The sequence below is a fragment of the Ahaetulla prasina genome, chromosome 4 (assembly GCF_028640845.1).
Source record: "Ahaetulla prasina isolate Xishuangbanna chromosome 4, ASM2864084v1, whole genome shotgun sequence".
Taxonomy (NCBI): Eukaryota; Metazoa; Chordata; class Lepidosauria; order Squamata; family Colubridae; genus Ahaetulla; species Ahaetulla prasina.
The window spans coordinates 105,982,694-106,005,342 of NC_080542.1; the positions used below are offsets into that span (position 1 = coordinate 105,982,694).

Genomic DNA, 22,649 nt, shown 5'->3' on the forward strand with positions numbered 1-22,649 from the left:
TCAAATATTTCAAAAGTGTCTGTTTATTGTAAGACATGTTTGTGTTATTTTAATTACATAGTTGAAATATCTTGAAAAATCACTTAGACTCAGAAGAAAGGTGCCTGCAAAAGGGTCTCTCAATAGTTGTATGATTAAGTTTTATGTGCTTCAAAGAAGTAGATCTCTTACAGTTTGTAAAAGGCTATGTCCTTATGATAAATATTTTGTTGATTTTTACTATCAAACTATAACATTTTATTTACTATAAAGTTTTCCTAAGAAATCTTCTCAAGAGTATACTGATTCCACAAGAAAGATTCATATAATTAGTAAGTCCATAGTAGGTAACTTAGAGGTAGTTTCATAATATTGCTACAGATAACTGACAGTGAAATAATTTGTAAACAACTCTTCAGTCAAATGGGAGGGTAAATGAACACATTTATCCTTGCATATTTTTTTTTAAAATGGAAGGGCAGTCAAGAGGGTCAAACTCAAATGCTTAAATCTGGCCTGTGGGGCCAGCCTGGAAATAGCAAAACAGCAGCTTGAGGTGCCGTGCACCCCCCGGCCCATGTTTTTGGTCTGACGGCCTTCTGCAGCACCCTGCTGGCCAAAATGGGGCATAAGGGGGCCACGCATGGCCTCCTTTGGCCCATTTTGGCCAGCAGGGTGCTGCAGGAAGAGTTTGTCCCATTCCCCCCTCCCCAGCTGATCTACAAAGAACTACAATGCTGATCTGGCCCTCGAAGAAATCGAGTTTGACACCCCTGGTCTAGAAGAATTGGTTCTCTCTCTTTGTTTCTCTGGAAGTCCAGAAATTTAACATAATCTATCTTTATATTTTTCAGCGAACCTGAGAAAACAAGTTTTCTCTTCAAATAAATTCAAGTACAATAAAAGCAACAAGTAGTTTTAGAATTGAAAATAAAGATATTACAGGTCCCTTCCAGCCCTATGATTCTATGATTCTTCTGCCTTTAGGATCAACCAATAAGGAACAAGCAGTCAAGAAACATGCCACAAACTACCATTTGGGTAGAGCAGCTATGAAGGCCTTAGAAAAGATACTCAGGTATCATGGTCTATCTATACCTACAAAGATAAAAAAAAAGTGCATGCAATGGCATTCACTGTGATGTTCATGGAAACAAGAACTGGATTATGAGAAGGAACAGTACTCGTGATTTTGAACTTTGGAAATGGAGAAGTCTCATGTGAATACTAATTAGCCAAGTAAACAAATAAATGGATCACTGAATAAGTCACTCCAGAGGTCTCATTTGAAACACAAATGAACAGGCTTAAATTATTATACCTTGAACATACTGTGCAAAATATTTAGTTCTATGGATGAGGCTCTAATGCTGTGAAAGGTGGAAGGAAAAAAAGATTCTGACAAACAGCAAGCTGAATAGATTTAGTTACAATGATGATGAGTGCACTATAAAAGAGATGAAAGAGCAAGTTACGGATTGATCATTATGGAGAAAATCTATTTAGGTGACCATTAGGAATCAACACTAACTTATATATTAACACTAATTAAGGAGTCAACACTAACACATATAGTCATTCAATCAAGCTTAATAATCATAACATAATATAACATAATGACAGAGTTGGAAGGGACCTTGGAGGCCTTCTAGTCCAACCCCCTGCCCAGGCAGGAAACCCTATACCATCTCAGTCAGATGGTTATCCAACATTTTCTTAAAAATTTCCAGTGTTGGAGCATTCACAACTTCTGCAGGCAAGTCGTTCCACTTATTAATTGTTCTAACTGTCAGGAAATTTCTCCTTAGTTCTAAGTTGCTTCTTACTTTGATCAGTTTCCACCCATTGCTTCTTGTTCTACCCTCAGGTGCTTTGGAGAACAGCCCGACTCCCTCTTCTTTGTGGCAACCCCTGAGATATTGGAACACAGCTATCATGTCTCCCCTAGTCCTTCTTTTTATTAAACTAGACATACCCAGTTCCTGCAACCGTTCTTCATATGTTTTAGCCTCCAGTCCCCTAATCATCTTTGTTGCTCTTCTCTGCACTCTTTCTAGAGTCTCAACATCTTTTTTACATCGTGGCGACCAAAACTGGATGCAATATTCCAAGTGTGGCCTTACCAAGGCATTATAAAGTGGTACTAACACTTTACGTGATCTTGGTTCTATCTCTCTGTTTATGCAGCCCAGAACTGTGTTGGCTTTTTTAGCAGCAGCTGCACGCTGCCGGCTCATATCTAAATGGTTATCCACTAGGACTCCAAGATCCCTCTCACAGGTACTACTATTGAGCAAGGTACCACATATAAGGTACCGGTGCATTTTGTTTTTTTGGCCTAAATGTAGAACCTTACTTTTTTCACTGTTGAATTTCATTTTGTTAGATAGCGCCCAATGTTCAAGTCTGTCAAGATCTTTCTGTAATTTGAGCCTATCTTCTGGAGTGTTGGCTATTCCTGCCAGCTTGGTGTCATCTGCAAATTTGATGAGTTCCCCATCTATCCCCTCGTCCAAGTCATTGATGAAGATGTTGAAGAGTACTGGGCCTAAAACAGAGCCTTGGGATACTCCACTGCATACTTCCCTCCATGTGGATGTAGTTCCGTTGAGGACTACACATTGAGTGCGGTTGGTCAGCCAGTTACGAATCCATCTGGTGGTGGTGCTGTCTAACCCACATTTTTCTACTTTATCTAGTAGTAGGTTATGGTCTACTTTATCAAATGCTTTACTGAAGTCCAAGTAAATTATATCGACAGCATTCCTCTGGTCTACTAATTTTGTCAATGAATAATCAAATTCAATCAATCAATCAATCAAATAAAAGTAATTTTCAGACAAAGCAGAGTCAGGAAATTGTGGCCGTAGAGGTTATATAAAAGAAAAAATTGAGTTGCAAGTGTGACAGAAAACAAAATATTTAAAAATCTGATGGCAGCCAGAAAAATTTACAAGTGAAAATTTTATCTAATGACAATTTGTAGTCTGGTTCAAGAGTGATTTTCTATCACTAATATTTTAGAAGTGTGTTCCTGTATCTTTATATTATTTGAGTGTTTCTGACATTCTTTTATTCATAATGACTTAAGACAAACAACACATTAAGTAATTATTTTCACACAACATTCTGACTTGGTGTAATGCATGAATTCAGTGTTTGGTGCTAACCGCTTCATCCTCTCTATCAAAATAGGAATGTCAATTCTGAAAGTTCTCTACATTCTGTTTTCCTAAATCTAATAGCAAATATTCTGGTGAAAAATAACAGGAAGAAACCAGTTATTCATCTACTGCTTATAATAAAAGAGAGAGAGAAGAAAAAAAGAATAAAAGCTATTTATAAAAAACGTGAAAGCTGCTTCCAATCTTGAGGTTTCAAATAACATCATTCTCTACAGGAGGGCTCTCCAACCTTGGCAACTTTAAGACTTGTGGACAAAGAGTTCCTCAACCAGAGTTCCTCAACCAGCAAAGCTGGCTGAGGAACTCTGGGAGTTGAAGTCCACAAGTCTTTTTTTTTTAATTGAAAAAGTTTTACAAAATTTTTTCCCCATACATCCCCATCCTACCCCTACCCCTAACATTTCCCCTCCCTCCTTTCTCTTTCCCTCAACCCCTCCCCCTGACTTTCCAGAGCAAATACAGGGTATCGTATCTAACAATCATAAACTAAAATATGCTAATTCACATAAACTCCCATCCCTCTTCTTGAACCTCAACTCCTCTTTTCCATAAATAAAGAAGAAAAAGGAAAATATTAATACTAATACAATTACCTTCTATTCATTTAAAAGCTATTTAGTATTTTGTTATTTCAATCTCCATTATATATATCTTTCAAAAATAATCTTTCAAATATGCTGATAATTCTACCTTCTCATCTAAGTCCATTAAGTTTAAAATCCAATCTTCTGTAATAAACAGTATCCCATCTTCCAATGTTGTAATATCAAAAATTATTCCTCAGTATACCTTATAATCCATCATATTTGTTTATCCATCATACATAATAATAACCATTATCTTTCCTCATATAAATTTAACATTTACGTCATATTCTTCCCCATATTCCCCATATCATAAATTTCTAAACAATTTACACTCCATTTATCATACAATCCATAACTTCTTTCTACTTTTTATATTCAGAAATATCGCTTATAATTTACCCTATCCCATGAAAGGAAAGTCTTTTCATTTGAAAATATTACATCTTTACTCCTTGCTCTTTACGTTTAATAGTTACAATCATACTTTGATCCTTTCCTTTTTGTGTTTCTTCTCCCAAATTTACAGCCCCAATTTTAGGTTGTATTTGCTTTGCTTCCTTTTCCCCTTTTTTAACCATTCCCACCTCTCCTTCCATCTTAACTTCTAACAATGGCAAACTTCCAACCTTCAATACTTTAGTATAAAAATCTCTTGCTTTAAAAACTGTATTAAGACAATATTTCCCTCCCTTATAGTTTACTGTTAATCCAGCTGGTACATTCCATCTATATTGTATCTGGAGATTTCTAAACTGATCCACCAAAAAATCATATTCTTTTCTATTTCTTAACATTTTAGGAGGAATTTCTTTCAATACCAATACCTCTTCTCCCAATATTTGAATTTTATTTTTATAAGAAACTTGTGAAATTTCATTCCTAATCTTCCTAGATGTAAAATAAATTACTAAATCTCTTGGCAAATGTCTCTGCTTTGCAACCCATGAATTAACACGGTAATTTTTTTCAATTTGGATTTCAAAGTCCACTGGTTTCTGTCCAATCAGCTGTGCAAAAGCCTCTACAAAAATCTTTTTTAAGTCCTCTCGTTTATTTTCTTTCAAACCTCTTACTCTCAATGCTGATTTCATAACTCTATATTGCAATAAAACCCGCTCTTCTTCTGCTCTCCCCACCTTGATCTGGAGCACCTCTTTTTTATTTTTTAAGTCCAAATTAACTTGATTAATTTCTTCAACTCTATCATCCAACTGCTTTATATTCTCCGCCTTGGTCTGAAACTCCTCTATTTTTCTTTTTAAGTTCAAAGTAACTTGATCCATCTCTTCCACTTTTTCATCCAATTGTTTTGTATATTCAACCAAAGTCTTAAATGCTGCCACCACTTCTTCTCTTATCTCTTCATCCTCAGCTGCAACAAAGTCTTTAATTTTCAATATTTTCTCCTCAATTTCCTTAGTTTTTTTATCCCGAACAGAAATTTGAGCCTTCAGAAATTCCTTCAGTTCCTCTTGTAATTTATGTAGTTGAACTAACGGCGCTACAACTTCCTTGAAAACAGCAGGCTGTATTTGTACAGAAGCCATCTTACTTTAATTTTATAATTTGGAACAAAGACAGTCTTTTCATAAATACAGTATTTAAGTTAAATAAGACAGTTGTATAATCCTTCCAGCTTTCACTTTATAGTTTCTTCATATAAACGTAAAATCCAGCAAGTTTAAGACAGTTATAAACTATAACAGTGTTAATAAACACCTCTTTGACTTTCACTTTCATGCCCATTATACTCAGACGCCATTTCCTTTCTTCTCAAATGGAATCCACACATGGGGTTGAATCTGGTACTTACATCTACCTTGCCTCCTGACATTGCTCTGTCTGGTTAAGTCAAAAATCCATTTAAACTCAATATTGATCTTAGATGTGGTCGCGGTGTTTTGCTCTGCCAAAAAAGACAGAGGCGTCCTGGATCCGGAGCTCTTCGGGTTCCCAAGGGAGCTCTCCCCTTCAAGCCTCCAGGATCATTCCTGGTGCTTTTGGGAGAGTTCACCCAGGGGAAAGGTTTCCAAGCCGCTAGACAGCTGATTTTCACTGTCTTAGTGGCTCTACACGCTCCAGGGCTGGTGGTCTAAAAAGACCCTTCTCAACGACGAGAGGAGCCAGAGGAAGCCTAGTCCACAAGTCTTAAAGTTGCCAAGGTTGGAGATCCCTGCTCTATAGCCTCAATCCCCAACTTTTCTGGCCTTGCAGACTGGTGCAGGAAGGAAGGTGAAGAAATGGTTACATGCAAGCAGCAGGAGAACGTGCGAGTGAATACAGCTCTATTTGCACGAGCAGCAAGTACATGCGCCCGCTTGTACAAATGGAGTGCATGTGTGCTTCACCCCCACTTCCACAGCTTGGTTCCAAATGGGCCCCAGCTGGTAGTGGGCCATGGCTTGAGGGTTGGGGACCCCTGCTCTAGATGATTGAACAATAACACTGGGTATACCTTGAGATCCTCTATTGTGTAGTCTTTTCTCAGTGTGATTTGAAATACTTCAAGAGAGCCAAGGTAGGCAGCTAGTCTTGATAAACTTTGTTTTCCGCTGCCACCCACTCCAATCAAAAGTGCATAACCACAAGAGGACTCCAGGATTCTGTTAATACGACACCTGTCATTGAAAAAAGAACAGCACATTAGTAGCTGCAGAATAATGTTGCAGTTCTCATGACATATTGCATCTGGCTTGTGCAAAATAGAAATATTTGATTTACTTCAGATATATTAACATTTCTTCATGATAAACATCATGAAAGATTTTGACATATTATGATTATTACTTTCTTAGTAATATATCCCATTTTTTTTCTTGGAGCTCAAAAAGGCACCTACAGATGATTTTACCCTTATAGCAGTAGTCCTGTAAAGGAGATCTACCTGAAAAATAGAGACTGACTGGAAAATATTCCTTATACTTTGTAATCAAGTTAACAACAGCAAACAACCCATATCTAACATAGACATCTCAGTAATTTATCATCAATCTGTGACATCCATAAGGGTGTATATGTATGTGTCATTGTGTCAAAATTAACAAAATGGTTGATGAAAACTGTGAAGCAAGTTCTGCTCCCTTTTAACACATGCATGCTGTCACATGTACAAAAGGAATCAATCATCTGGCAACTATCTTGCAAATTTTAACACTTTCCTTGATAGTGAAATGATCAGCAATATTTTGTTTTTGGTCTTGCTGGAGAATAGATGAGCTAACAGGTGTGGATATGTATATATTATATGAAAGATTTTATTTATTTATTTATTTGTCACAACAGTATATATAAGCATAAGCATGAAATAACTATATGATGTATAAGCATAAATATAATCATAAGTATGTAATAACTATATGAAATTGGATACAATCAAATGGAACATTAGGACAGGAACGGTAGGCACGTTGGTGTTCTTATGCACGTCCCTTACAGACCTCTTAGGAATGGGGTGAGGTCAATAGTAGATAGCTTTTGGTTAAAGCTTTGGGGATTTTGGGAAGAGACCACAGAGTCTGGTAATGCATTCCAGGCATTAACAATTCTGTTACTGAAGTCATATTTTCTGCAATCAAGATTGGAGCGGCTCACATTAAGCTAAATCTATTGTGTGCTTGTGTATTATTGTGATTGAAGCTGAAGTAGTCTTCAACAGGAAGGACGTTGTAACAGATGATTCTATGAGTTAAACTCAGGTCATGTCGAAGGCGGCGGAGTTCTAAATTTTCTAAACCCAAGATTTCAAGTCTGTTGGCATAAGGTATTTTGTTGTAATCAGAGGAATGGAGAACTCTTCTTGTAAAATATTTCTGGACATGCTTATTGTATTAATGTCCAGTCTGAGGTATGGGTTCCAGACAGGCGAGCTATATTCTAGAATTGGTCTAGCAAATGTTTTATATGCTCTGGTTAGTAGTAGAGTGTTTCTGGAGAAGAAGCTATGCAAGTTTACAACTTCTAAAGCCTTTTTTGCTATGTAGTTGCAGTGGGCTTTGGCACTTAGATCATTTGATATGAAAACTCCAAGGTCTTTAACGGGGTGGGGGTCATTTACAAAGTAATGTCCATCGAGCTTGTATTTAGTGTTCAGATTCTTTTTTCCAATGTGTAAGACAGAGCATTTGCTGGATGAGATTTGGAGTTGCCAAGTTTTTGACCATTCCGACAAAAGTCAAGGTCTTTCTGAAGGGTAGCTGTATTGTTGGTAGTGTTAAATAGTTGACCATCGTCAGTGAAGAGAACACAATTACTTAAATATGGTCACAGAGATCATTAATGTATAATATGAAGAGTGTTGGTCCAAGAACTCTGCCTTGGGGGACACCGCTATTGACAGGAGCAGGATTTGATAGGGCACTGCCTATTTTGACCACTTGCAGAGTCAAAAGCTTTACAGAAGTCTATGTAAATTGCATCTCTTGCTTTGCCCTGATCAAGATTTGTAGTCTATATGTTTTTGCAGTGCAGAAGTTATAAATTACATGATACATTTTTTCTGAAACCAAATTGTTTATTAGAGAGTAGGTTGTTTGTTTCTAGATGGAGGGTAATGGATTGATTGATTGATTCCATTACTTTGCAGGTGATGCAGCATAAAGAAATTGGTCTGTAATTTTCAACTAGGCTGGGGTCTCCTTTTTTGAAGATAGGGATGACCGTGGCTAGTGACCAAAGTTTGGGAAGAGAGCTGGTCATGGAAGCTTTTTCAAAGATTATGCTTAGGGGTTCTGCTATATTAGTGGAAAGCTTTTTTAAGAAGTATGCACATAGACCATCAGGTCCAATAGATAGAGATGGTTTCAGCTTGCGAAGGGCCATTTCAACATTATCTTCTGTGAAATCTATTTGTGTTAGGTTGTTGTATTCATTGCTGGTACGACTGGGGAATGTTGGGTGTGAGCCATTACTGTTAACAAAGACTGAGCCGAAGAATGTGTTAAAGAGGTTTGCTTTAACTGTTTCATCATTATATTCTTTGCCGTTAGATCCCTTTAATGGTGGGATGGGTCTCGAGTCTTTAAGTTTGTTGTTCACAAAATTATAAAAAGCACGATTGGATTTTGTGGGCAGAAGGTCTTCTTCTTGTTTGGTGTGGTAATTGGTGCATTCAATTTTTATTTGGTTACATATATTTTTGTAGCGGTTTATAATAATAATAATAAGCAATATATATTTATATAAATTATAGAAATATTATATTATATAATATAATTATAATATATTATTATTATTATTATTATTAATAATAATAATAATAATAATAATAATAATAATAATAATAATAATAATAATAATAATAATAATAATAATATAAGCAAACATATCAGTAAGGAAATATTTCTAGCTTCAAATATCATTTTCATAAGGACATTATACTTGAGGCTCTAGGGAATACTGAGGGCCAGATTTCTAAAGGTCAAAATGTAAGGCTTACTCAAACCAATTTGCTTTTTAAAATTCCTTAAAGATAAAAAGGAACACTCTATGGACCTTGGAAAATCGCAACAGATCACACTTTTGGTATCCTTGTTATACCAATGAATGTGCAGGAGCCATGGTGTTGCACTGGTTAGAATGAAGTACTGCAGCTACTTCTGCTGCCTGCTGGCTGCCTGCAGTTTGGCAGTTAGATTCTCACCAGATCAAGGTTGACTCAGCTTTCCATCCTTCCAAGGTCAGTAAAATGAGGACCCGGATTGTTGGGGGCACTTTGCTAACTGTTTAAATTGCTTAGAGAGGACTGTAAAGCACTGTAAACGGTATATAAGTCTAAATGCTATTGATACTCAGCAGCAGCAAACTTTTATGCCTTTTTCATGTTTCTCTCTCTCTATAAATAAATAAATCCAAATTAAAACACCCCAAATAAACATTTACTTACACATGCTGAACAGCATCCTCAAATAAAACTAAGTTCATTGATGCATTTATTTCATTGTAGTTTTCCAGTGCTTCAAGAAGTATTTTTCTAAGCACTTCCCAGTCTTTGACAGGCATATAGTTATGGTCTGCCACACCATTTGCAAAATGACAGTAAATAAGAGGTTCTTGAAGAAGTACATGATCTTCCACATCCTAGCAAGTTGGCAACATGACATTGAAAAAAAAAGTTAATATTCTGAAATGCATTGCAATTTATTTTGCTAGTCAATTTTTTTATTGTTAATAACCATAAGGCCACATCAAATATCTTCCCAAAAATGTTTCAATGTTAAACCTTTGGCAGTTGCCGCAACCAAAGGTTTTATTCTTAATCTCAAGTAACCTTTAACAAGATTTATTCAGATAAAAGGAATAAGGTTACAAGAATTTCTACAACTAAACTATTTACCATTTAAAAATAATTTATTTCCCAATGTACACTATGATATAGATTTTCTTTTTTTCTTTCTAGCAGCTTTCTTGTGAATTCAAAGAAAGCAGTTCCTTAATGGCAGAACAATCTGCAGATGGCTGTTTAGAAAAACTGTCACCAAAATTCTGTCTATGAACTGATGATGATATATTTATCATTTATTAATTTTGGTACATGTTTTTAAATTATTATTGTCAGTGATTAATGTTTGTCTGTTTTGTCTTTCATTTTTCTTTTTCTCCTATATTGGAGGGGAAAAACTTCAGAGATAATTAAAAAAATTAAAAAGATCATGATAGCTAAGAGTGCCAGCTTTAGCATTTGAGCAGCAGTGATCCATATGCATAGTTCGCTTTTCAGGTTTCTGCCATTATAGCTTTAATTATGTATACCTTATAAGAGGAGATCAGAGTATTCAGGATCCTGGTGTGTAAGGAAGCTCTAACTGCTTTGATTTACAAGGAAGCAAGGAATAATAATTTAAGCTTTCCCTGGACATTCTTTTCTTCAAAACTATTTTTCCCTACTTTTAAAGCCTACTTATTGAGGTAGGAAATCAGAACTTTGAAAAAAAGCAGATTATTTAAAAACAAATAAAGGAATTTAAATAGTTAAACACTTTTTTTTGCTTTCCTTTATTCCAAATTCTCTCATTTACTAATGTCCATCAGTTAATTTGACAAGAAATTAAAGTGAATATAATTAAATAATATATTTCCTATGTAGAAGAACTGTCTATAAAGAATCTTTTATTTTTTTTCTTACTATATATATGTGTGTGTGTGTGTGTGTGTGTGTGTGTGTGTGTGTGTGTGTGTGTGGAATAAGGATGAATTAGTTTTATAATGATCTATGAATATGCTGTTTCATATTAAAGGCTGCTATACATCACAAAAGTTAAAAAGACATGCTGTTTGGGATCTTCACAAATTATTAAAATTTCTTATAGTTAGAAAAAATAATGTTGCTATAAACAAAACAAAACCCTGTTAGCACTCCAGAGATCTCACTATCTGACTGGATGCCTTTTTCCTAAAAAGAGCATAAGTGGGTTCCTAATGAATTCTTCTCAAACCAAACAGTAATCATTATGTCTTTATTTACTGAAGATGTATTCTTAAGGTTATAAAAGAAAGTAGTATGTTATATTATAGTTTTCTTTGCATTTATTTGTATTTCATTTCTCTTTCTTGGAACTTAGAAGATTAAAAGAATTTTCAAATAATTAGTGGCAGATAAATACTAGTTATTTACCTCAAAATATTTATGTGCAGTATCTATCAACTTTTTATAAAACAAATTGCAATCTTTTTCTTCTATCAATTTATCTCCATAAACACGCGAAGACTCATGAAGCCACAAACGAACAAGATCATGTGGATGCTTCAAACACTCTAGTTTAGCAAACCGAATCCCCTTAAATGAAAAAAGGAAGCATTATAACATACAATTAGGAAGGTATGCAGAACATATAAAGCGGTACCAACAGCTTGCTTTTTAAACTGAGAACTGCATGTAAACCATACCTTCCAACAATTACAAGCCCAGCTATTTTGCAACTGCTTTTTCCTAATCTTATTTACATTTAAAAGACTTTTTTTCTTTGTGATTATGCCATACTACCAAGATGAAAGCGGACACCAATACATACATTCTTAGGACAGTCTTAAATGAATGAAGGCCCAAGTTAAATTCTGACACTATAACAACCCATATTTCTCCTTGTCTTCAAATAGAATCACATTTGTTTTAAATGCAATAAATTGATTTCCTCAGCTTAGGTTTCAGCATTGTTTCAAGTCTTATACCGTGTTTTCCCAAAAATAAGACCTTGTCTTATTTTTTGAACCCTGAAATAAGCACTTGGTCTTATTGCCATGCACTCGAAAGCCCAATTATTATCAGGGGATGTCTTATTTTGGGGAAAACAGGGTAGATATTATTAATGCAAATTTAATTCAGTTTATGAGAACAAAAGTCCACTATTCAAGTACCGTATATACTCGAATATAAGCCGATCCGAGTATAAGCTGAGGTCCCCAATTTTACCCCAAAAAACTGGGGTAAACTGGGGACTCGAGTATAAGCCGAGGGAGGGAAATGAGGCAGCTACCGGTCAGGGAAAGCCTCCCTCCCTCAGCCGAGAAGGCTGGCGGCTCCCCCGCCCCGCCCTCTCACTGCACCGGCAGGGCTTCCCCGCGCTAATGCAAAAGCCCGCCAAGTTTGCACCATCCGGTATAATGTGAAAAAAAGAAGAAGAAAAAAACTCGAGTATAAGCCGTATATACTCGAGTATAAGCCGAGGGGACGTTTTTCAGCACAAAAAACGTGCTGAAAAACTCGGCTTATACTCGAGTATATACGGTAATTTCAAATGGATAGTCCAGCATTTTTATGCCTTTCCAAAATAACGCCTGCCCAAGTCCAGATTTCCTATGTTTTAAAAGGAGTTTTGCTTTTCTTCCCTTAGTTCCTTTATTTTGGGTCTAGGATTTTTCTCTCTATGATAGTTCGCCGCTTTAAAAATTAGTTCTAAGAGTCTCTTTTCCTGGATTTTCCTTTCTTTTTTTCTTTAAGGTTAGGGTCTAAATAAAAAGGAATCTTCTCATCCAGCTCCAATCACTGTTCATTTGCATCGCTCCTGCACATTTCTTTGTTGCCTCCACTGTCCCAGCTTTGTGACAGTCATGATGGCTGCCTCTTCTCGTTGAGGATGAGGGAAGAAGCCCTGAGTCCAGCAGGAAAGTTGCTGCTCTCCCCAAACTACAGGGCTACCCTCTTTTCTTCACCACCTTTACAGGATGGCTTGATCTCCTTTTGGAGCCCTCCAACAGGAGAAGTTGGCATGGGAGCGTGGAGACCCTCACCTCATATCTGATAGTGCCACAACATCAGCTAGAATTCCTCAAAGCAGCTACTTTTGACAGCAAGCTGTTCCACTGGTTAACTGACCTCATTGTTAGGAATTCCAGGTTGCTTCTCTCCTTGATTAGTTTCCATCTGTTATTTCTTGTCCTGTCCTCTGGTATTTTGAAAAATAAATTGACAACACTCCTCTTTGTGGCAGTCTCTCAAATATTGGAATACTGTTATCATGTCCCCCCTATTCCTTCTTTTCTCTAGACTAGTCAATCCCAAATCCTGTAACTATTCTTCATATGTTTTAGTCTCCAGGCCTTTAATCATCTTAGTTATTCTTCTTTGCATTTTTTCAAAGTCTCAATATCTTTTTGGTAACGTGGTAACCAAAACTGGATGCAGTATTCCAGATGTCGCCTTACTAAGGGTTTATAAATTGTTAACTATTATTATATTAAATAAATTCAATTTTTGCATTCAAATAAGAGTATTACTCCTTACAGACCTGGAAGATGTTAGAGAGATCTCGAAGGTTGAAAATATAATGGAATTTAATAGCTGTGGGGAGAAAGCTCTGAACCATTGTCTGGTGAAGCCATATTGCAGCTTGAATCAAGGAAGGTCCATAATTTAATACAGATGAGTTAAAATTATACAGCTGAAAATGGAAATCAAGAATCTTGCCATAGATGGTGGTCAGAGCATCAGCAGAAGGAAAATTCATAGCAAACACGGCAAAATGCCTCTAAAATATGGAGAAGATATTAGGTTTTAGTGTTTGTGATACTGGCATAAGAATCCTCATGCAATTTTACTTTCAAATCTACAAAAATCCACAATTTCATATGATGCTCTCATAAACAATTAACAATGAAAAAAGAAATATAGGTAATGCTGCCCAAATATGGAAATTCTTATATGACCACAAAGGTTTGCTGTCCTATTGTAAGGCTTGGATGCCCAATCCTAGGACACTGTGTCTATTATCTAAGGACATAAGGTGATCTGCTTTTTGCCCCCTTATTGCACACTAACTAACTGCACACTATTATTTTCCAGAACTTTGCGCTACAAAAATCCATCCCTATTTAGACAAATCCATATTGAATAGCTACACCTGCTTAATAGCAACTATTTATTTATTTATTTATTTATTTATTTATTTATTTATTTTGTCACAACAATATATATAAGCATCACATAAAAAGATTATACAGTATATAAACATATATATGAGGTAATATAAGGAAGTATAAGCATATATATATATATAAGAAGAAAAAACAAGCAAACAATAGGACAGGAACGGTAGGCACGTTTGTGCTCTTATGCACACCCCTTATAGTCCTCTTAGGAATGGGGTGAGGTCAATAGTAGAAAGTTTTTGGTTAAAGCTTTTGGGATTATGGGAAGAGACCACAGAGTCAGGTAATGGGTTCCAAGCTAGATCCATTATAGTTATAGATCCATCATAGTTCTATTGGAAGGTGTTATTTGAAGAACAGAAATAAATGCTATTAAAACATGATGGAACATAGAATTGAGTTCCTTTTATGGTCCAGATACCTAATCTGCACTCCAGGAAGAAGTGGGGCTTTAATTGCATGATTTTAGCTGTCATCTTGACTTTTCTAACCCTCCCCCCAGTTGGTACCCCTGATTACTATGCTGAATTTCAAATTTTAAAGTGATAGAAAATAGAATACCAACCCTATTTGTTTAAGCTCTCTATTCAGACATGCTTCCACTCAGATAACCCTCATGTTTATAAACAACTCTGTCCTCATAGAAATGAGCCAAAATTGTGAGGTGTTTTAATGAGCTGGAAGCTATGCATACTACCATACCAGCAGACCTATCTGTCAGTCTCCTGTTTCCACCTGAGTAGAAACTGATACACTCCACATTTATCTTTATTTCTAATTATGCCTTTCATAGTTGCCCTGAAGAAAAAATAATGGAAATTGCATTCTTTCTTTTATATAAAAATGCATTCACCTGCTTAGGAAAAAAATTCAAAAGCCATAATGCCTGTCACATACTTTCAAAAGTCCAAAGTATCTAGCAGCATAGGTGTCTGCTGGTGTGGATGGGCAAAAGAAGTAAGTAATGATACATGTGTTGTGTATACCTCCTTACATATTTAGGCTGAATTCAATATTAGGCTGATGTTGTGATGCAAAAATAGGAGGGAAGAGCTTGTACAGTGACATCATAACACACATTCCCTCATTTTGGTGTCCTCATGATTAAGAACTGAGAGTTATGTTCTGTCTCTTTGCATTACTGAGATTCCTTTGTAAGCCAAAGAATCATCTGATAAGACTTATTAGATGCAAACTGAAATAAATTCTAGGCAGCTGTATATACTTCAAATATATTTGCTATGCTATCCTGTGCTATGCTGTGCTGTGCTGTTGTTTTCTGTTATGTTATGATGTTATGATTATATTATACAGTATATTATGTTATTATATGACAAAGGTTCAAACAGTCAAATGATTTTTCCCAGTAGTAAAAGACTGAGTGCTGAAGTATTGATGCTTTTGGATTGTGGTGGTAGTGGTGAAGACTCTTAAGAACCCTTGGATTGCAAGGAGATTAAATCAGTTGATCCTAAAAGGACTCAACCCTGACCATTCTTTGGAAGGATAGATACTGAAGATGAAGCTCAAATATTTTGGTGACCAGATGAGTCATTAGAAAAGCCCTTAATGTTTGGAAAGATTGAAGGCAAAAAGAGACTGGAATGAAAGGTTAAGGATAGCTTGGTTCATAGGGTCCAAAGAGTTAGATAAAAGTTGGCAACTCAACAACTACTAATATACTTTAAAAAAGAGATATTCATAATCTTACTTGAAGTCGTGGGTTGATGGTAAAACTGCCAACAGTGGGATTCATGCAGGCAACATACTGGCAATGATTAATTTCTTTTACAGCTAATGTCTGTCTATCATACCTAAGGAGACAAAAAGTATGTTTAATATTTATGATTGATTTAAAAATGACTAGGAGAATATCCTCCCAGATAATAACAATGTTGGTCTCACACAATAGATATGGCCATCAGCTTTCATTAGTAATTAATCAAACTTAAATCTCTAGAAAACAAATACTATATTTAAAATTCACTAGAAATTTTAGAAAAGCTTAAATGAAATGTGTTACTTCAAACAAGCATTTTCATCATAAAGAACCCATATTTGGGTTCAGAATATTAATAATTTCATAAGAAGACCTGGCAATGGCTAAGAGCAGGAAAATTGAAGAAAGGACAGGGGGTCTAATTCAGGCTAAAACCAAGTGTTAAAAACAAATGCATACAAAACCACAATTGAGAAGGCAGTAACAGACAGCAAATGTTGCATCTGCAAAGAAGCTGAAGATAGTGGACCACCTAGAGAGCTGATGCAAGTAGAGTACATAAACTGACTACAAACAATGTCATAACAAAGTAACAGCAATGGTGCATTGAAAAATCTGGAAGAAATACTTGCCTACATGCAGGAACTGATGGGACCACAAAGTAGACAAAAGTAATAAAAAAATGAAAAAGTTAAAGTGCTCTGGGACTTAAGAATTCAAACGGAAAATACCTACTATATTTTCCCCAAAATAAAACCCGGTCTTATTTTCTTTTGGGCCCCAAAATAAGCACCAGGTCTTATTTTCAGGGGATGTCTTACCCGCTTATCTTATCTGCAGCCAGGCCTCCCATGCCCCGACACCTTTTCTGCCGCTGCCCAATTTCTTCTGTGGCCACTTGAAGCCAGGGAGCCAGATGTCATGTGGCGCATTGAGCTGATGCCATCATAGCAGGACACTATGTGGCTCATTGCGCCAGTGTTGCCGCTTATGGAAGGATGCTGCGTTGTGTTGTAGTATGTGAAAGCAGTGGCATGTGGCCTCTGGCTGTGAGCAGTGGCACTGGTGATATGGCATGTGGCCTCTGGCTGTGAGCAGTGGCACTGGTGCAACACACCACATGGCATCCGGCCACAAGCAGTGGCACCAGTATGATGTGCCAAATGGTGTCTGGCTGCAAGCAGCCGTAGAAGTTGGACAGCAGTACAACATGTGTCAGGGTGTGGGGGGCCTGGCTGCAATGGTCCTAAAATAAGCGGGTAAGTGGGTACGGGGCACGTGGGGCAGCTTCAAGCCCCCACCCTAGCTTGATTTTTACCCATAGCCTCACCCCATCTTTTACAACCAGACTGTGGGACGGAGTGGGTGGGGTCTTAACTAGGGCTTATTTTGGGGTAGAGGTTATCTTCCCCAAATTACGTAAAATCAAGCTAGGGATTATTTTCAGGATAGGTCTTATTTTTGGGGAAAACTTAAATCTGGATAGTGAATATTGCAGCAGAGTATAAGAAAAAGAACTGGAGAAGATAATAAAAGGCAAGGATTTGCAAATAGAAATAGAACAGCTTTAGTTAAAGAAAGCTAAAGTAGTACCAAGAGTAATAGGTATTTCAGTTGCAAGCCCAAAACAACTGGAGCACCAACTACTTGAAAACCATCAGTATTGATAAAATCTCCATCATTCAGTTTCAAAAGTTGCAAAAGTTGCTTTACTGACTGGAAAGCTTACGCCATGAACCAACATCTGCCTATCCCAAGTCCTTGAGGAATGATAGGTTGATAAAAATACTAAATCCTGTTTAAACATCTGGCTGACTGTGCAACCAACCACAATAATAAAGACTTACCAATGTCTATAATCTATGTGCTGCCGAATTAGTGTGTGAGGCTGAACTGTCCCATAAACGTCCACTTCTGGCATGTTCAAGTCATCAATAAAATAAATCAATTTTTTGTTTCCTACAGGACCATAGTTACGGCCAGCTTTTTTCTCCAAGGATTTTTCAAGAATCCCTAAAATGTGTTATAGTACATGGTTATTTAATAATATAAAATAGATCTACAATTAAAATGCAATTACTGAATACATTTATATCCTGCTTTAGAGAGTAGCTTTCCAACAAGGGCAGTAAAGAAACATAAAAAAATTTCATGAAAAAAGTTCTCAAGCTACCAAATAACCAAGTAACTTAATACCAAAACAGAAGAGGACATTGTACTCAAATTAAGTTGCTCTTGTTAGGGCAACAGTGCTTTCTTCATCCTTTCCAGATTGGAAATGTTTTCTGCTCATTTTATAACACTGTAAGATTTTGATTTAAACAGAATTTGCTCTGAACATAAACTGTGCTCCTGTTTGATTGGAAGCTATGCTCTTTTCTGACTTACGTAATATAGCAGTTGTTAACATACTTAAAAGTGCATTTTCCTTTAAAAGGAAAAGAAAGTTACTAGTTATTTGAATCTCATTGTGAAGAAACATTGACCAACATTTGTTTACTAGTGGTAACTAATTATTTTAAGCATAATCATAAATTGAAATATAATTACAATGTAATCTGAATGAATTATAAATTGTTTGCTGATTATTGGACTGAAATATCATAAGTATTTTCCTTAAGAACAGGTAAACCTTAACATATTTAACATCCTTAGTCATAATTTGTTTATGTCTCTCTTTCTCCCTCACTTGCACTGATATATGTATCACATATTCACAATATGTACCAAAGAATAATTCACAGAACATATATCTTATTTAAGTTACCCACTCACCCCAAATCTTTCATAAGCTTTATTCAGGGTTATCACTATCCTACAATAACATTAAAATCGGGTACATGTGTTTATATATGCATAGCATGTGCTCAATGTACTATAATAATCTTATTAAAACAGCAGGCAGATCAAATGAGTTCAGTGACCTTACTGCCAGATTTTAAAGTATTAAATCTTGAATTATAGTTCTCCAAATAGTATTAACTGGCTTACAATTTTGTGCTGTTGAAACCCTTTTTAGCTGTGCTCTTCATGTGTAGTCTAAGCAATAATAAAATATTCCAGAAATATACTTTACAAGTGCATGAGTATGAGGTGTGCTATATTTTAAATTAACAAAGTGCATTGATTCTCTTCCTGAGATGTTAAAACTTTTGCTATAATTCTAAATCAGGATACTTGAAAAAGAAAGATATGCATTTTAAATATGTTTCCTATTCATATCTGCAAATGAGCACAATTGTAACAAAGTAAATATAGTTACAATCTAGCACCAGCATTTTGTGTGAGAGAAGGATCACTTTCATGTCCATTTTGAAAACAGCTCCTTTCAGGTAGTTCTTTTACTGATAGCAACCATAACCTATATAATAAGTAGGTGACATGTTATATCCTTGAGCTCTACATAGGACTACATTAAACTATAAGTGTTTAGATGTTGCAACTAGGGCAAAAGATGACAGATAGAAAAATGGAGATGACTGCCATTTGTTTATCAGGCAAAATTTTAAACACTGATATTAAGCTTCAATTTATTTAGGATGTCTAAAGGTGTCTCAATTATCTTTCTAATCTAGAGTTCTGTAGAGAGCTTCTCATCACTGTGGAATGTAATTTCTCAATTTTTTTCCACCCTTTTTCCTTCCTTATAAGGAATTTCCTTATAAATTTTATAAATTAAATATAAATTCCTTATAAATCCTGTTCCTATCAATAGCGGCGTTCCCCAAGGCAGTGTTCTAGGACCAACACTCTTCATATTATACATTAATGATCTCTGTGACCATATTAAAAGTAATTGTGTTCTTTTCGCTGACGATGTCAAACTATTTAACACTATCAACAATACAGCTACTCTTCAAAAAGACCTTGACTTTGTGTCAGAATGGTCAAAAACTTGGCAACTCCAAATCTCAACCAGCAAATGCTCTGTCTTACACATTGGAAAAAAGAATCCAAATACTAAATATAAACTCAATGGACATTACCTTACAGATGACCCCCACCCTGTTAAAGACCTTGGAGTTTTCATATCCAATGATCTAAGTGCCAAAGCCCACTGCAACTAGATAGCCCACCCATAACAATCAACCAGCCATCCCAGTATTCAACCAAGTACCCATCCCCCTACCTCCCATTCAACCAACCATCTTACCAACTATCCAACCAACAGCCATCCAATCAACAATCCAACCAGCCATCCAACCAACCATCCAACCAACCATCCAAACAGCCATCCAAGCAGCCATCCAAGCAGCCATCCAAACAGCCATCCAACCAGCCATCCAAACAGCCACCCAACAATCCACCCAACCAGCCATCCAAACAACCATCCATCCAAACACCCAAACTACCATCCAACCATCTATACAACCATCTATTGTCCACAACCCCCAACCTACTAACACCCAAAACTAGGTATGCACGCCTTACCTCTTCAACACCAATCATATCAGATCTCAAATGCAAATTGATAAATGCAAGAAGCATAGTCAACAAATTACCTGAATTTATCCTCTTATTAAACAGTGGCACATTTGATATCATTTTGTTTTGAAACATGGCTGAATTCATCCCTTCCTGACTCCATTATCTCAAACAAAGAATATCAAGTCTATCGATCAGATCGGAAAACCGAAGAGGTGGTGGAGTGGCTATCTTTACAAAAGACACTGAATCTAAAAATATCCAAGTAGCACATAAACTCTCTTCCTGAAACCATAGTATGCGACCTATCCCTTGACACTACTCTTCGATTCTTACTATGCTACAGAGCCCCCGACTATGACATTACCCACGCAAATATGCTAACCTCAATGCTAACATGGACTACCTCTTGCCCATACCCTCTTATCTTCCTTGGTGACTTAAATCTACCTCTCATTAACTGGACAACCAATGAATGTTCAACTGACCCAATCCATACTACACTATACAACGCTGTTACAAACCTAGGTCTTGAACAACTTGTAACTAACAATACAAGACTCAACAACTGCCTTGACCTCATCTTCTGCAACAATCCAAACTCAATTTACGGTATACAAATTAAAGAACCTTTTTCAAACAGTGACCACTGCATGATTGATTTTCGTCTCAATATACGTCCATACTTAATTCGTCATAACACCAGAACTCCCAACTACAACTTCAAGAAAGCCAATTACGACCTTATAAACAACGATCTTTCACTTCTGAACTGGCAAAATCTGTTTGCAACCTGCATAACCGCTGATGACCTCTATAGAATCTTCCTACTTGAAATCAATAGAGTCATTAAATTATATGTACCACGAATGACTACCATGTCCAAGAAAACAAACTACCCATATCAATAAAAAGCTTCAATCAAAAAAATCCTCTGGAAAAGAAACAAAAAAGGCCATGTTACAAACTTCAGAAACCGTTACAGAAACATATGCAACCAAATTAAAACTGAATGCACAAATTACCACACCAAGCAAGAAGAAAACCTTTACGCACAAATTCCAATCGTGCCTTTTATAATTTTGTCAACAGTAAACTTAAAGATTCAAGATCCATCCCACCACTAAAAGATTCTAACAACAAAGAATGCAATGACGAAACAGTCAAAGCAAACCTCTTCAACATTTTCTTTGGCTCAGTTTTTGTTAACTCCGATAACACATATCCAACATTCCACAAACGAACCAGCAATGACTATGATGATCTAACTCATATAGATTTCACAGAAGACAACGTTGGTAAAGCTCTTCACAACTTAAAACCATCGCTTTCTATTGGACCTGATGGTCTATGTGCATATTTCTTTAAAAACTTTCCATTAATATAGCTGAACCCCTAAGTATTATCTTTGATAAAGCTTTCACTACCAGTTCTCTTCCCAAACTTTGGTCACTAGCCACAGTCATCCCCATCTTCAAAAAAGGAGACCCCAGCTTAGTCGAAAACTACAGACCGATCTCCCTTTGCTGCGTCACCTGCAAAGTCATGGAATCTATCATCAATCAATCCATTACCTCACACTTAGAAACTAACAACCTACTCTCCAACAAACAATTTGGTTTCAGGAAAAAGTTATCATGTAACTTACAACTTCTCCACTGCAAAAACATATGGACTTCAAATCTAGATCAAGGCAAATCAATAGATGCAATCTACATAGACTTCTGCAAAGCTTTTGACTCAGTAGTACACGATAAACTTCTCCTTAAACTAACATCCTATGGCATCTCAGGACCCCTCCACAAATGGATATCTGCTTTTCTGTCTAACAGACAACAAGTGGTCAAAATTGGCAATGCTTTATCAAATCCTGTTCCTGTCAAGAGTGGCGTTCCTCAAGGCAGCGTCCTTGGACCAACACTCTTTATTCTATACATTAATGATCTTTGTGACCATATCTCAAGTAATTGTGTTCTCTTTGCTGACGATGTCAAACTATTTAACACCACAGACAACACTTCTATCATTCAAAACGACCTTGACCATCTAACGCTTGGTCTAAAATTGGCAGCTCAAATTTCAACCAGCAAATGCTCAGTCTTACATATAGGAAAAAGAACTCTAAAACTAAGTACATACTAGATGGACATTACCTTACAGACGACCCCATCCCGTTAAAGACCTTGGAGTTTTCATGTCAAATGATCTAAGTGCCAAAGCCCACTGCAACTACATAGCAAAAAGCTCTAAGAGTTGTAAACCTAATTTTGCAGCTTCTTTTCCAAAAACACCACACTACTAACCAGAGCATATAAAACATTTGCTAGACCAATTCTAGAATACAGCTCACCTGTTTGGAACCCTCACCACATCTCTGACATCAATACAATTGAA

At 36.3% G+C, this 22,649-nt stretch overlaps 1 protein-coding gene across 1 annotated transcript in view; it reads right to left on the bottom strand.

Annotated features, from left to right (window-relative positions):
* The window catches only part of LOC131198247 (dynein axonemal heavy chain 11-like), a 64,813-nt gene that overhangs the window by 33,111 nt on the left and 9,053 nt on the right, over positions 1-22,649 (bottom strand). The window contains exons 7-12 of the mRNA XM_058182737.1: positions 17,678-17,843; positions 15,822-15,924; positions 13,471-13,710; positions 11,361-11,522; positions 9,633-9,826; positions 6,207-6,369 (exon numbers count right to left, since the gene is read on the bottom strand). Of these exons, the coding sequence (XP_058038720.1) occupies positions 6,207-6,369; positions 9,633-9,826; positions 11,361-11,522; positions 13,471-13,710; positions 15,822-15,924; positions 17,678-17,843 (1,028 nt within the window). The remainder of the gene's footprint in view (positions 1-6,206; positions 6,370-9,632; positions 9,827-11,360; positions 11,523-13,470; positions 13,711-15,821; positions 15,925-17,677; positions 17,844-22,649) is intronic.